The sequence below is a fragment of the Oratosquilla oratoria genome, chromosome 12 (genome assembly GCF_046742065.1).
Source record: "Oratosquilla oratoria isolate Oo_2021 chromosome 12, ASM4674206v1, whole genome shotgun sequence".
Taxonomy (NCBI): Eukaryota; Metazoa; Arthropoda; class Malacostraca; order Stomatopoda; family Squillidae; genus Oratosquilla; species Oratosquilla oratoria.
Window position 1 is genome coordinate 19,186,902 of NC_134788.1, and position 15,000 is coordinate 19,201,901.

General features: G+C 40.7%; 1 protein-coding gene across 1 annotated transcript in view; it reads left to right on the forward strand.

Annotated features, from left to right (window-relative positions):
• Window positions 1-581: 581 nt before the first annotated feature.
• The window catches only part of LOC143030253 (uncharacterized), a 34,987-nt gene continuing 20,568 nt past the window's right edge, over window positions 582-15,000 (forward strand). The window contains exons 1-3 of the mRNA XM_076193412.1: window positions 582-673; window positions 7,443-7,600; window positions 7,713-7,949. Coding sequence (XP_076049527.1) covers window positions 7,463-7,600; window positions 7,713-7,949 — 375 coding nt within the window. The 5' untranslated portion in view covers window positions 582-673; window positions 7,443-7,462. The remainder of the gene's footprint in view (window positions 674-7,442; window positions 7,601-7,712; window positions 7,950-15,000) is intronic.

Genomic DNA, 15,000 nt, shown 5'->3' on the forward strand with positions numbered 1-15,000 from the left:
AGATTCACCGACTTCTACATCAGTTACCATGCTTTCGCGGCTAGTGATCAATAAATCGAGTAAGTTTCCATATATTGTGGGCTCTTTTACATGCTGAATTAAGTAATTGTCACCAAGAAAATCAATCAAGCGACTACCTATATGGCCATGTTCAAGGGTCATCCAATCAATGTCAGTAAAATTGAAATCACCCATTATCAATAAATCCCGGTTGCAGAAACTAGACAGTTCTTGAAATAACAGTTTGTCGTCTGCTAATGATAATGTCTTTGGCCTATATATTACACCTATATTCATTTTTTGTCCATTTGTTTGGGTTAACTCAACCCACAAACTGTCATATGCAAACTTTAAGCATTGCAATGTGAAATGCCCGCGAGTAAACGATAAGGTTACAAAATAATGACGTGATGACGGAGTGAACAAAGCTTTGAAGCGCACACAGACCACGCCTGCATTTGCTTGAAAGCGTTTGGACATTCAATGTCAAAATATCTGTAGTGCGAATCCACATCTGGTGGTGGTGAGGAGGAGTATTGGAAACTTTGGAGTTGCCAGACGCTCGCCCAACGTCGTCGTTGTCGTCACAAGTCAGTCATTCACCGGAGCCATCGCGTACACCACTAAATACAAGAAAGTTGTGCGTCTCCTCCTTTTCGTCGTTATTTGCAAGGTAAGCGAGGAAACAGAAAGACGGTGGCTGGAGGAGGGGGGGGGATGTTGCAATGCAATCAGACCTCAAGAGGGAGAGCTTACGTGTATTGCGTGACGTAGGAGTTTGGTCGCAAGGGATATCTTCCGAGCACTTGTAACTTTTCACCGCAAGAGCAGAAATACTACAACGGTTGTTAATTTAGTCGTGGCATATCTAGTTTTGTTCTGTGCGTGCGTGTGTGTACATTTCGAAGGCATTATATTGTTTCAAAACAACTCTGATTTTAACAGGTTGTTGTAGTTGTATCTTTATCATAATTAGGCAGCAATAGTTGGCTGTTTCATGCTAGACTCTTATTGAGTATCTAATATCGTTTCACTAGGCAGCAACAGTTGACTGTTTAATGTTAGACTCGTATTGCATAACTAAAATCGTTTCACTTGATACGAAAAGAACGAAAAAGAAAGAAAAAGGACAGTGGAAGACTTGGCCGGATGTGTTGACGTTTTGGAACGTACTTGGTTGATCCCGACAATATAGTAAACATCGTATTCTTCCTCGGTGGGTCCGCATCCGCATCACTCTTAACCCATTCAACTCCGATGACAAGATGTCTTGTCATTTGGTCAAATAAAACAAAAAATCATAAAACACCAAAATGTTTGATCAAACACCAGAAAAATATGACGTCAGTCCTCACTTCGCTGCGAGCGAAGCGAGGACTGACGTCATATTTTTCTGGTGTTTGATCAAACATTTTGGTGTTTTATGATTTTTTGTTTTATTTGACCAAATGACAAGACATCTTGTCATCGGAGTTGAATGGGTTAATTGTCTGTGAAAGTGTTAAAATCCAGATAAGGTCATGCACAGGTCGGAAAACCGGGAAAGGCGAACGACGTCCGTTGGCCTTGCGCCGAAAGAAATAGTGCACGACTTGCCGATACTTTGTGAGCTTATTTTTCAACAAATTATTAATTTCTCTTGCTTGGAATACGCACTGTCAGTCACACATAATTACGCCACAGATTCTCCTGCGGTTTCTCTCATAATTTTGCACCAACTTGGTAAACATACGCACGCACGTTCTACCCCACTCTTATCAGTCGCGCAAAGAATATCTCTCTCTTCTCTCTCCCCTCTTTCCTCCTTCTTTCTCTTAATCTCTTTCTTTCTCCCACAATCACTCTCTCTCTCTCTCAGTCTCTCTCTCTCCCTCCCTCCCTCCCTCCCTTTCATTCTCCCTTCCTTCCCTTCCTCCCTCTTCCTCCCTTCCCTTTCCGTTCCCTCCCACCCTCTCTCCCTCACCCTCCCTCCCTACCTCTCCCTCCCTCTCCCTCCCTCTCTCTCTCTCTCTCTCTCTCTCTCTCTCTCTCTCTCTCTCTCTCTCTCTCTCTCTCTCTCTCTCTCTCTCTCTCTCTCTCTCTCTCTCTCTCTCTCTCCTTCTCTCTCTCTCTCCATATAGCCTTCTTTCTCCCTCTCCATATATCATTCTCTCTCTCTCTCTCTCTCTCTCTCTCTCTCTCTCTCTCTCTCTCTCTCTCTCTCTCTCTCCATATAGCTTTCCTCCCTGCATCTTTCTTCTCCCCAAGGGCATTTATTTACTTCTTCCATCACCACTCCTCCTCCTCCTCCTCCTCCCTTTCCTAGGGCCACATGTGACATCAGATACCTAAAGTTATCCACTTCCTTATCCTTGTACATCTTATCACATTACCTTTACCCACATTTACCTTCAACTTTCTCCTATTGCATATGCATTCTCAAACTCCACCACTAACTCCCGTAATTCCTCCTCTGGCCCTTCCACAAGCACAGTGTCTTCAGCAAACAACAACTGGCTCACGTCCCACTTTTCTTCATTTTCTTTTTGACCATCTCCAATTCCCTGCCCACTACCCCCACTTTTACCTCCCGTACCACCTCATCCATGTATACATTGGACAGCCATGGCAACATGGCACATCCCTATGACAGTCTCACCTTTCCTCAAACCACTCTCTTCTTCCATTTCCAATTCTGACACAGGCTCTACTACTCTCATGAAAACTCTTGACAGCCCATAACAGCTTTCCCCCAATCCCATATATCTGCAAAACCTCCCACAGTGCCTTCCTGTCTATTCTGTTATAAACATTTTCCAAATCTATAAAGGTCCACAAGCATCCTAATCTTTTTCTAAAGGTTTCTTACATATCCTATTTATGGAACCCCTACCTTTCCTAAACACACACTGTTCCTCACTTCTGTTCTTCTTATCTTCAACAAACTGATCCCTCTGAAACTACTACACTCACATTGGCCCCATTTTCCTTTGTAAAATGGAACTATACAGGCACTCTTCCAGTCGTCCGTAACTTTATCCTCCCTTAGACACAGATTAAACAATGTCAAACTTGGAATACGAGCGCTTTCCTTACATTCAAGAATTACAGGATGTGAAAATATCACGAAAGTGCTCGGTCTCCAAGTTTTCTTTCTGTTCCCTATGGTCTTTAACATAGTTTGTGTATTCACATGTGTTTTGGGAAACTTGTGCATATGTGTATGTATATATATATATATATATAGATATGTATATATATATATATATATATATATATATATATATAAATATGTTTCAACAAAAACCCACTGTGTTGGATAAGAAGAAATGAAATAAATAGATTCCATATATTTCGATCACGGACTGTGATCCTCTTCAGTGGAATACAGAGTAGAGGAGCAAAAGGCATGTCTTATAAACAGTAAAAGAAGGAACATGGATAGGACTCAAGTAGCGTCTAATGCTTTGCGGGGCAGGTCACCCGCCTTCACCAGAGATGGTAGTAATTTGTTGACTGCCCAGGTGGTAATGCAGTCAGGTGACCATTGTCCATGAGATATGTTGAAATTTGGAAATTTGTTAATCAAGGATGATTCTATTATTTTCAAAGTGCAGTTTTAAAAGGAAGGGCAAAGCCCGCGGCTTGTATATATATATATATATATATATATTATATATATGACAATTTTTGGAAATAGACTCAACCACTGGGATTCGAACCCTTGCCTAGGCGGCTTACGTCTTATAACGCATGGTCAGTAAGGCCTTTGCGTTATAAGACGTAAGCCGCCTAGGCAAGGGTTCGAATCCCAGTGGTTGAGTCTATTTCCAAAAATATATATATATATATATATGTATATATATATATATATATATATATGTATATTATATGTACATATATATATATATATATATGTATATGTATATATATATATATATATATATATATATATATATATATACATATCAAAACTCCTAGACCCTCTTATGTAATTTGGAAGTTATCAGGAGTGAAGAGAGGGCGAGGGAGAGAAGGGTGGCTATACTAGTAAGTGAAGAGATAGGTAAACGTGTAGTGGAGTGGAAGGAGGTTTCCTCAAGGATAATGTGGATGAAGGTGAAACTGGGAAAGGAGATCTGGGTTTTTGTAAGTGCATATGGGCCTGGTAGTGAGAAGAGTGTAGAAGAAAGGGAGGCTCTTTGGATAGATTTAAATGAGTGCATAGAGGGATTAGGGAGAAATGTCTATGTAATAGTACTGGGGGACCTTAATTCTAGGGTAGGAAGTGAACCAATAGACGGAGTGATTGGGAAACGTGGAGTTCAAGGAAAGAATCGTAGTGGAGACCTGATGGTGAAGATGTATCTAGAAAGAAAGTTGATGATAGCAAATACAGTGTTTCGGAAATACACATGGGAGAGGGTGGTGGATGGAAGGGTGGTAGATAGAGCGTTAATGGACTATGTAGTGGTAGATAGGAGTATAATAGGAAGAGTTAAGGATGTACATGTGCTAAGGGGAGAGAGTGGGGGAATATCAGATCATTTTTGGTGGAAGGTAAGTTGAGAGTGGAGGATAGATGGAGAAAGAGGAAAAGGACCAAAGATAGGGAGGTGCTTAGAGTGAACTCTTTAAAAGAGAAGGAGTACAAGAAGAAGCTGAGAGAGGAGTGGGAGGGAGTGAAGGATAGAGTAGAGCTAGGAGTGGAGGAGGAATGGGGATGGTTCAAGGAGGGAGTCACAAAGTGTGCAAAGATGGTGTGTGGAACAAGAAGGACAGGAGGAAATAGAAGGAAGGGTAGTGAATGGTGGGATGAGGAAACAAAGAAGGTTGTAGAAGAGAAGAAGCGAGCTTTCACAGATTGGTTACAAAATAGGATGAGGGAGTCATAAAAAAGAGGTACAAAGAAAAGAGAAGTAAAGAGAAAGGTAAAGGAGGCAAAGAAAAGAGTAGATATGAAATGGGGTAAGAGTATGACAGATAATTTTGAAAGTAATAAAAAGATGTTTTGGAAGGAAATTAGGAGTGGAAGGGGAGGCGAATCAAATAAAGAAGAAAAGGTAAAAGCTGCAGATTGAGAGATGATAATGGAAGAGGAAGATGGGCAGAGTACTTTAGGGAGTTGCTAAATGTGAAGGAGGATAGGGAGGGAAAGATAGTTGCAGTGGGAAGTGCTAAGAAAATGACCGTGATGAGTGAGGGAAATGGAGGAGAAATAAGGAAGGATGAAATGAAGGCAGTTGTTAAGATGATAAAAGCAGGTAAGGCACCTGGTCTGGTTGTGTTGATCAGATTTTTGTGGTAAGACAGATATGTGAGAAAGCTATAGGAAAGGGAAAGGATGTTTTTGGGGCTTTTATGGATCTGGAAAAGGCTTATGACAGGGTAGACAGGAAGGCACTGTGGGAGGTTTTCCGGATATACGGGATAGAAGGAAAGCTAGGAGCTGCCAAGAATTTCTATGAGAGTAGTAGAGCATGTGTAAGGAGATGGAGAGAGTGAGTGGTTCGAGGTAAAGGTGGGACTTCGTCATGGATGCGTTATGTCGCCCTGGCTGTTCAACTTATACATGGATGGGGTGGTGCGAGAGATAAATGCAAGGGTGGTGGGTCAGGGACTGGAGATAGTTAAAGAAAATGGAGAAAAATGGGAGGTGAGCCAGCTGTTGTTTGCGGACGACACTGCGCTTGTAGCAGGATCAGAGGAGGGATTGAGGAAGTTGGTGACAGAGTTTGGGAGAGTGTGTGAAAGAAGGAAGCTGAAGATAAATGTGGGTAAAAGTAAGGTGATGAGATGTACATGGGGTGAAAATGGCAGTAGACTGGAAGTGAGCATTAATGGAGAGCGACTGGAGGAAGTGGATAGTTTTAGATACTTGGGTGCAAAAGTGGCAGGAAAAGTAGGAGTGGAGATGGATGTAGAATGTAGATTGAGAGAAGCGAGTAAATGGCTTGGTGGATTAAAAAGTGTAATGAGGAATAGATATTTGGGAATGGATGCTAAGAGGAGACTGCAGGAAGGAGTGATTGTGCCAACAGGACTGTATGGGGCAGTAACATGGAACATAAGAGAGGAAGAGAGAAGGAGTTTGAATGTGTTTGAGATGAGGTGTCTGAGAAGTATGATGGGGGTTACTAGGCTGGATAGAGTGAGAAATGAGGAGGTGAGGAGGAGAACAGGGGTGGAAAGGGAGCTGGGAGATAGGGTTGATGAAAGAGTATTAGGATGGTTTGGACACATGGAAAGAATGAGTGAAGAAAGACTAGTAAAAGAGGTATGGAAGGCAGATGTGGAGGGAGTGAGCATGAGGGGATGTCCTAGGATGAGATGGATGGATGGGGTGAAAGGGGCTTTGGGGAAGAGGAGAATGTCTGTTGAGGAAGGACGGGACAGGACAGAAGACAGGGGTGAATGGAGAATGGTTGTATATGGATGATGCTGTGATGCATGAGGTGGAATGGGTGGGGGATGCGGGGTGAGGTAGTATATGTGAGTAAAATTTAACGCAGCCCGAAGGGATTTCTCCCCGTCTTCTCCTTTTATGCAATGGGGGGACGGAGAGGGGGGGTCGCCGATTTAATGAAGCGGCCTTGCTGTGGATGTGCTGTGTCTTGCGACACTGCTTCTAACCCAGGGCAGTGGACAAGGTGCAGGGATGACCCGTCATCCAGGAGGTGCTAAAATAAGAGGGAGGGTGGAGGGGAGTGGAGTGTATTCAGGGATGGAATGGGTGAGAATGATTTTATGCTTTTTTTCTTTTTGGCTACCTCTCTTGTAAGGGGGAAGAGGCCTTGGTATATGTATGTATGTACGTATGTGTATCATATATATATATATATATATAAATATATATGTATATATATATATATTTATATATACATATATATAAATGCAAGGACTTGAATCTTGCAGTGGAGCCTATTTCCATCTGACACACTGACACACAACTTGTGTATATATATATATATATTATATATATATATATATATATATATGTATATATGTATATGCATATATATATATATATATATATATATATATATATATTGATTTAAACTATGACAAACAAAATGTAACTGAAGGCGGAGGAAGTGTATGAGGAATAATGTGTGTGTGTGTGCGTGCGCGCATGTACGTATAGCATTCTTATAGTTGTTGAACTTTTCGTAGCATTCTCAATTTTTCAAATAATTACGAGTATTTTTCCTTTAAGAGCTTGGGGGTAAATTAGGTTTCCATAATCTTTCGTTTATTTAAACGTTTTGTCGTTAATAAGACATCATCATGATTAACCTTAATAATAGAGTACAATGGATAGGTACACACTATAAGAAAAATGCAAATGATACGAGACAATAAATAAGAAATTTCTCATTTGTTGTCGATGATAGGGAGGGAGACTGCCACTGACCGACCAAGCACCTTCGTTAACGCACGGCTAAACCAGTTGACATTTCCAGGCAGCAACTGAAGAGTTAACATGGTCGAGCCGGGAACCTTGGGCGGCCAGCCATGGCAGATGGTCTTGAATGGCAACATGGAATGCTTGAAGTACTTGTATACCTCGGGCGAGTACAGCGACTTGGACATCATCTTTCCAGAAGGGGTTTGCATCAAGGTAAGTGTGGATACTCGCCTTGAACATCTTGCACTCCTTGACTAGGGTGGGTGGTGCTTTCACGCTCGTTGCCCCCGAGGAAGGCCTTGGAAGTAATCCGCGACTCCCTCAGGCCCACAGGCTGATCCTGTCCATGAAGTCGCCCGTGTTCGGCGCCATGCTGATGGGACCCATGGCTACTACCGGTAAGCAGCTCAACCTTCCAGAGGATCCCCATGAGGTCTTCCGGAAGCTTCTGGAGCACACGTACCTGGACCGGATGGACCTGGAGTCTGTTGAGGAGGCTCTCGAGGTGTACGCCCTAGCTCACAAGTACCTGATGGAAACTGCAAGGAAATTTTGCCTGCAGGTATGGGGGATCCATTTATCCAGTTATCCTGTCCGATCTTCCTCGCATTATCTGAGTGCTCTCTCTACAAGTTTCGTTTTGTTGAATTGCTGCATTCATAAAAAAAAAAAAAAAAAAAAAAAAAAAAAAAAAAATCAGTAGTTACAATGGCGATAAGCGTGAAATGGGTTCGTCCCGGTCCTTACCCCATACCACTGGTGGGCTGGTCCTTGAGTAAAACAGGAATTCGGATCGCCGAATTAAGTGATCTTCCTTCCCTCGGGAATCAGTTCGATTCCAGGTTTCAAGGATTTTATAGCCTCTGTGGTGTAGTGGTCCAGGGCACCGTACAGGTAATCTACGGATAGCCGAGTACAGCGGGTTCGAACCCTGCATGCAACTGTCATAAAAATTATCGGTTTGATGTCGCTGCCATTAGCGTATTACTCTCATAGTTACAATGGCGATAAGCGTGAAAGGGGTGCGTCCCGGTCCTTACCCCATACCACTGGTGGGCTGGTCCTTGAGTAAAACAGGAATTCGGATCGCCGAATTAAGTGATCTTCCTTCCCTCGGGAATCAGTTCGATTCCAGGTTTCAAGGATTTTATAGCCTCTGTGGTGTAATGGTCCAGGGCACCGTACAGGTAATCTACGGATAGTCGAGTACAGCGGGTTCGAACCCTGCATGCAACTGTCATAAAAATTATCGATATATATATATATATATATATAAACATATATATACATGTATAAATGTATATATATATATAAATGCATATATATAAATATATGTATATATGTATATATGTATATATGAATATACATACATATATATATACATCTATACATGTATGTATACACATATATGTATATATATATTGATATATATACATATATATATGTATATATACATATATATACATGTATACATATATATATATGTATATATATATATATATATATATATATATATGTGTGTGTGTGTGTGTGTGTGTGTGTGTAGTGTTAAATGCGACGGAAATCTCAGCGTTGATGATCTTTTTCGGAAGACTTTCAATTCTTCGAAAGAGGCGTTTTTCCTCCTTACTGAAGGAATACAGGAATTCTCCGAATGTGTAGGGCATGGAGACGAATAAAGTCGATTCTATTATTTACTGACAGGACGTTTCGTAACTCTTGTTACATTTTCAACTGAATACAATTGTTCTGATACATGGTTATAAATGGAAAAAACTAACATTGGGAAAGGTCTATACAAATTGCTGGACATTTAGATACATGGCGCTCCGTGGGGAGCCTTATCGGGGGAGTGGCGAAATGTCCCTACTAGAGGGAAGGGTCAGGAGATCACCACTCTGGATGTTTATTGAGGGTGATAAATCTTTTATATAAAGGGCTTCCAGTAGTGATAGGAGATGGACATCATCATTCTGGTCTAGGATTATGGTGCCTTTAACTAGAAGTTCTCTCGTCGGGGGGATTCCATGTTCGTGTAGGTAGTGATTTTTTATGGATCCTGCTTGTAGGTGGCAAGTGAGGCGTCTGGAGAGGCGAGTAGTCGTCATTCCTACATAAGAAGTACGAGTTCCACAGTCCTCGTGTTGGCATGTATGCATGTAGATGACGTTTCTCCTCTGGAGGGGTTCTGGGGGAGGGAAGGGGTTATTTCTTAATAAAAGGTTGGAAGACTTCTTAGACTAGTAAAAGATAATGAAACTGAGGTATTTGTCTTCGGGTATTGGTTTTACGTTGCGGCGGATGATATTCTTCATAACTCTTTCTTCAGTTTTATGTGCTGATGTCATGTGGCTTTCGTAGAATAGTTTTATGGGTGTCTTGTTTGGGGGGTCGGTGTGGAGGTTATGTCCAATGTACCATCGGTCAACTTCATCCTTGATGGCTTTCTCTACAAGGTAATTAGGAAAACCGTTGTTTACTAGAACTTGGGAGGTCCGTTCGAGTTCGTGGTGAGCAGACGTCCAGTCTGAACAGTGGGTGAGATTTCCGTCGCATTTAACACTACATACATTAGAGAAAGATTGCTGCCGAAATACGCAAATATATATATATATATATATATATATATATATATATATATATATATATATATATATGTATATATATATGTGTGTGTGTGTGTATTACTTATATATATATATGTATATATATATATATGTATATATAAATATATATATATATATATATATATATATATATATATATATATATATCTTCTTTTCCTGTTGACGTTTCCCATTTTCATATGGGGTCGCCGTTCCTCGCTAGTCGTTTCCACCTGTTTCGGTCCATCACCTGCTCCTCCTCCAGATATTTCTCCTTAAGGTCCTCTCTCAGTCTGTCCTTCCAACGCAGCTTGGGTCTCCCTCGCCTGCATCTCCCCTATACCTCCATCTCCATCATTCTCCTTCCCACGTAGTCTTCATCTCTTCTCTTCACATGGCCGAACCAGTGTAATCTCCTTTCCTGCGCTTTCGCCGACGCCTCCACTACTTTCACAGTACCGCGAATCCTATCATTCTTTATCCTATCCAACCTCGTCACCCCACACATCCACCTCAGCATCCTCATTTCTGCGACGTCCAGCTTCCTTTCTTGTACCTTTTTCAGTGCCCATGTCTCCGCTCCGTACAACAACGCTGGTCTCACTACTGTCTTGTACACCTTTCCTTTTACTCTGGCACTTATCTTTTTGTCACATAGCACTCCTGATACTCTCCGCCAATTGTTCCACGCCAACTTGATCCTGTAGTCAACCTCTTTTTCAAGATCTCCATCCTTCGCTACATAAGATCCGAGGTATTTGAAGGCCTCCACCTTCGGCAGTTTGTGGTCATGCATGAAAAGGTCGCCTTCCTGAGTCACATTGCACTCCAGGTACTCCGTTTTCTGTCTACTCACCTTCAGCCCATATTCCTCTAATAAGCCTCTCCACAGCTCCAACCGCTCCTGTAGTTCTTCGCGACTCTGATACCAACACTATGTCATCTACAAAGAGCATACTCCATGGTGCCTCTTTTGTCACCTCCTCCACCAACACATCAATGAGGAGGTTAAACAAATAGGGGCTAAGAGCTGACCCCTGGTGAAGCCCAGCTCCCGCTGAGAAAGCCTCTGTGGTACCAGCTGCATTTCTCACTCTTGTCCTGGCATCCCTATACATGTTTTGAGTCATCCTGACATACTTCTCTTTCACTCCCTTCGACCTCATACTCCGCCACACCTCACTTCTCAGGACTCGATCATAAGCTTTTTCTAGGTCGATAAATGTCAAGTACAGTCCTCTTTGCTTTCCTGTGTACTTTTCCATCACCTGTCTCAACGCAAATATTGCATCCATTGTTCCTCGCCCTTTCATGAACCCAAACTGCTCACTACAAACCTCGGTCTCCGCCCTCAACCTTTTATCCATCACTCTTTCTAACAGTTTCATGGTGTGTGACGTTAACTTAATTCCTCTATAGTTAGCACAACTCTGGATGTCTCCCTTTCCCTTGAAAATCGGGATCATTATACTGTCCCTCCACTCACTCGGGATTGTCTCTTTCTCCATCACCAAATTCAGGAATTCCGTCAACATTTTTATCCCTTCTTCGTCCAAGCTCTTCCATACCTCGACTGGTATCTGGTCTGGCCCCACCCCCTTTCCATTTTTCATTTTTTTTTTTTCAACGCCTCTCTTACTTCCGCCTCTCTTATCGGGTCTACTTCTCCCTCCATTCCCACTCCTGTACCTCTTCGTATTCTTGGATTTTCTTGATTAAGGAGTTCTTCATAGTACTCCCTCCACCGCATCCGGATCTTGTCAGGGTCCGTGAGTATTTTACCATTCTTGTCTTTGATTTGCTTTACCAATGTTAAGTCCTTCGTTGCTCTGTTTCTTTCCTTCGCTATCTTATAAATCTTCCTCTGGCCCTCCTTTGTTTCCAGTTCTTCATACATGCCCTGCAGCGCCGCCGCTCGCGCCTGCGCCACTGCTCTTTTCGCCTCCTTATTCGCTTCTTTCAACAAAACTCTCCTCTCCTCTGTTCTTTCTTTGTCATAAGCTTTCTTCATCTCCTTTTTCTTCTCTGTTTTCTCTTTGCAGTTCGGGGACTACTATTACACAGGACGTGCGCACCCAGATCCCTGAGTACCGCTAATGGAGGCCATTGCTTTCTTTGTAACATAACATTTTATATTGGACAAACGTATCAGAACTAGGAACCTAACATTGTATATAGGAGAAATATATCAACTATTGACTTATTCATTGCAGTATAAGTTAATATAAACTTTTATAGGGAAATAAGACACTATAAGGCACTGTTATCCTTTGAAATGTCAATTTTAGCCGGACTTAACAGGCATTATTGTATGAGGTTAGTGGGCACCAGGGTTGGCGATTCTTTTTATCTTTTTAAAAATATAAGAAAATTGATTTTTTTTTCAAATCAGATTTATTTGATAAATCGATTTTTTTTTTTTTTTATAGATTTTAGATATTGTGGGATTGCTATCTCATATGCGATCTGATTGCTAAAGGACATTTTTAGCATATCAATACAAGGAGCAGTGTTATATAGACTTGCCATAAGTATACAAAGAAAGCCGTATGTGAGGACGGAATGCTCAGGTTCACTCGATTTCTCCAAGAGTTTTCTCATCTTGGTGATATTTGCTGCATTGTCTGTCACAACACTTCCAATGTGACAACCAAAATCTTGTTCAGCCTTCTTGATCGAATTTTGTACAAGTTATAGAAGATATTCAGCAGTGTGAGGTTTCTCTAATTTGTCTATTGTGTCAACTAAATAAATCTAACCAGTGGATGTTGTTAGAGAGACACATATCATGGGCTCATTATGGATGTTAGACTACCCATCAATTGAAAGACATACAGTTTCATTATTCAGGTCATCTGCACACTATTTATATTCCTTTTCATAAACAAGATCCAAGTACTTATCAGCAATATCTTTTCTGGATGGAGGAATATAACATGGCCTCAGGTTCTGAACCATCTTGAGAAACTGAGGATGCTGAACAAGACGAAATGGTGAATTTGTAGCAAATATAATTCTTGCAACTTTTTTTGTCGAGATTTTCCTTTTGAGAGGCTGAAGTTTTTATGATAAATCTGTCCAGAGATGTTGATGACTTTCTTTTAGATGAAAACGATTTAGCAGAAGTGGCGCCTGTGGAGGAGTCTGATAGTGACCTTTTTAATGGTGGAGTCAGGTTTGCAGATAATTCAAGTGGAGCCGATGGTGAAGGGATTGAAGCTGTTGATACAGATCCTGAAATGGAAACAGAAAATTTTAGCATATTGCATAATTTATAAATGAATGAATACAGTGTGATTTAGGCTACTTTTGAGTACAGTAGTTATTTTTTTAGATAATGATCATATTCACACAAGCCACTAGATTATTTGGAAATAATTAACAGGATATGAAATAGGTGGGCTTGGAATTCAGCCCACACAGGATTCAGTCCACTTTTAGATTCACTAAAAATAATGGGTTAGTTGGGTTAGGTTAGGCTAAATCCCTTTGGGCTGAATCCCAGGTGGGCTGAATTCCAATGGAACCTATGAAATATATTATACAATGTTGAATAAAATGAATAACAATCATCTAGGCCCCAAAGTTGAGTGGATACAGTATATCAAAGTGATATAGTCATTACCCAAATTTAGAAGTAATGAAGTTGAAGTATCATCTTTTTAGGCATTCACATTCTTATTGCACATGCTCTCCATTGTTCACCAAATTTATATAGTTGCGTATGAAAAGGGAGAAATGCACACAATATAAGTAAAATTATTTACCTGGGTCATCAATTTCTTCTTCTGTATGCTGTGGCTGACCTTGGCATTCATCTCTGTGAGATTTTAATCTTGACACAATGCCCTGTAGTTCCTGGCTGCAGTCTTTGCATTTAGCTCGGTACCCTTTGCCAGAAGTTGTTAGTAGAGTTTTTCAAAATAATTCCAGACAGGATAATTTTTTCTGCCTGAAGGAACTACTCTGCCAGGTCCAGAAGACATCCTTCCTGGTTGATTCCAAAGCAGCAACTGACTCAGTAAGAAAGCTGCTTACCTAGAACAAGTTTCAACAAGAATCTTGTTGAAACTTGAAATGGGCTGACCAGATATATATATTACATGTAGGCTTATACCGTTCCTTGTATACTTGTGGGGTCTATATAACACTGCTCCTTATATTGATATGCTAAAAATGTCCTCTAACAATCAGATCACATATCAGATAGCAATCCCACAATATATAAAATCTACAACAACAAAAAATCGATTTAAATCAAATAAATCTGATTTAAAAAATCGATTTAAATCAAATAAATCTGATTAAAAAAATCGATTTTAATATTTTTCAAAAAGATAAAAAGAATCGCCAACCCTGGTGTCCACTAACCTCATACAATAATACCTGTTAAGTCCGGCTAAAATTGGCATTTCAAAGCATAACAGTGCCTTAAAAATAGTTTCTTATTTCACTAAATCACTAATTTCACTAAATCTTAAAAATAGTTTCTTATTTCACTAAATCACTTATTTCACTAAATCTTTTGCTTTGGCCTCTCTCCGTTCCTTTCTAGCCTCCTTCTTCTTCATTCGTTCTTCTTCTTCCTCTTCGAGTTCTTCTTCTTCAAGTTCTTCTTCTTCTTCGAGTTCTTCTTCTTCGAGTTCTTCTTCTTCTTCTTCGAGTTCTTCTTCTTCTTCGAGTTCTTCTTCTTCTTCGAGTTCTTCGAGTTCTTCTTCAAGTTCTTCTTCTTCTTCTTCTTCTTCGAGTTCTTCTTCGAGTTGTTGTTCTTCTTCTTCGAATTCTTCTTCGAGTTCTTCTTCGAGTACTTCTTCTTCGAGTCCTTCGAGTTGTTGTTGTTGTTGTTGTTGTTGTTGTTGTTCTTCTTCTTCTTCTTCTTCTTCTTCTTCTTCTTCTTCTTCTTCTTCTTCGATTTCTTCTTCTTCTTCTTCTTCTTCTTCTTCTTCTTCTTCTTCTTCTTCTTCTTCGAGTTCTTCTTCTTCTTCTTCTTCTTCTTCTTCTTCTTCT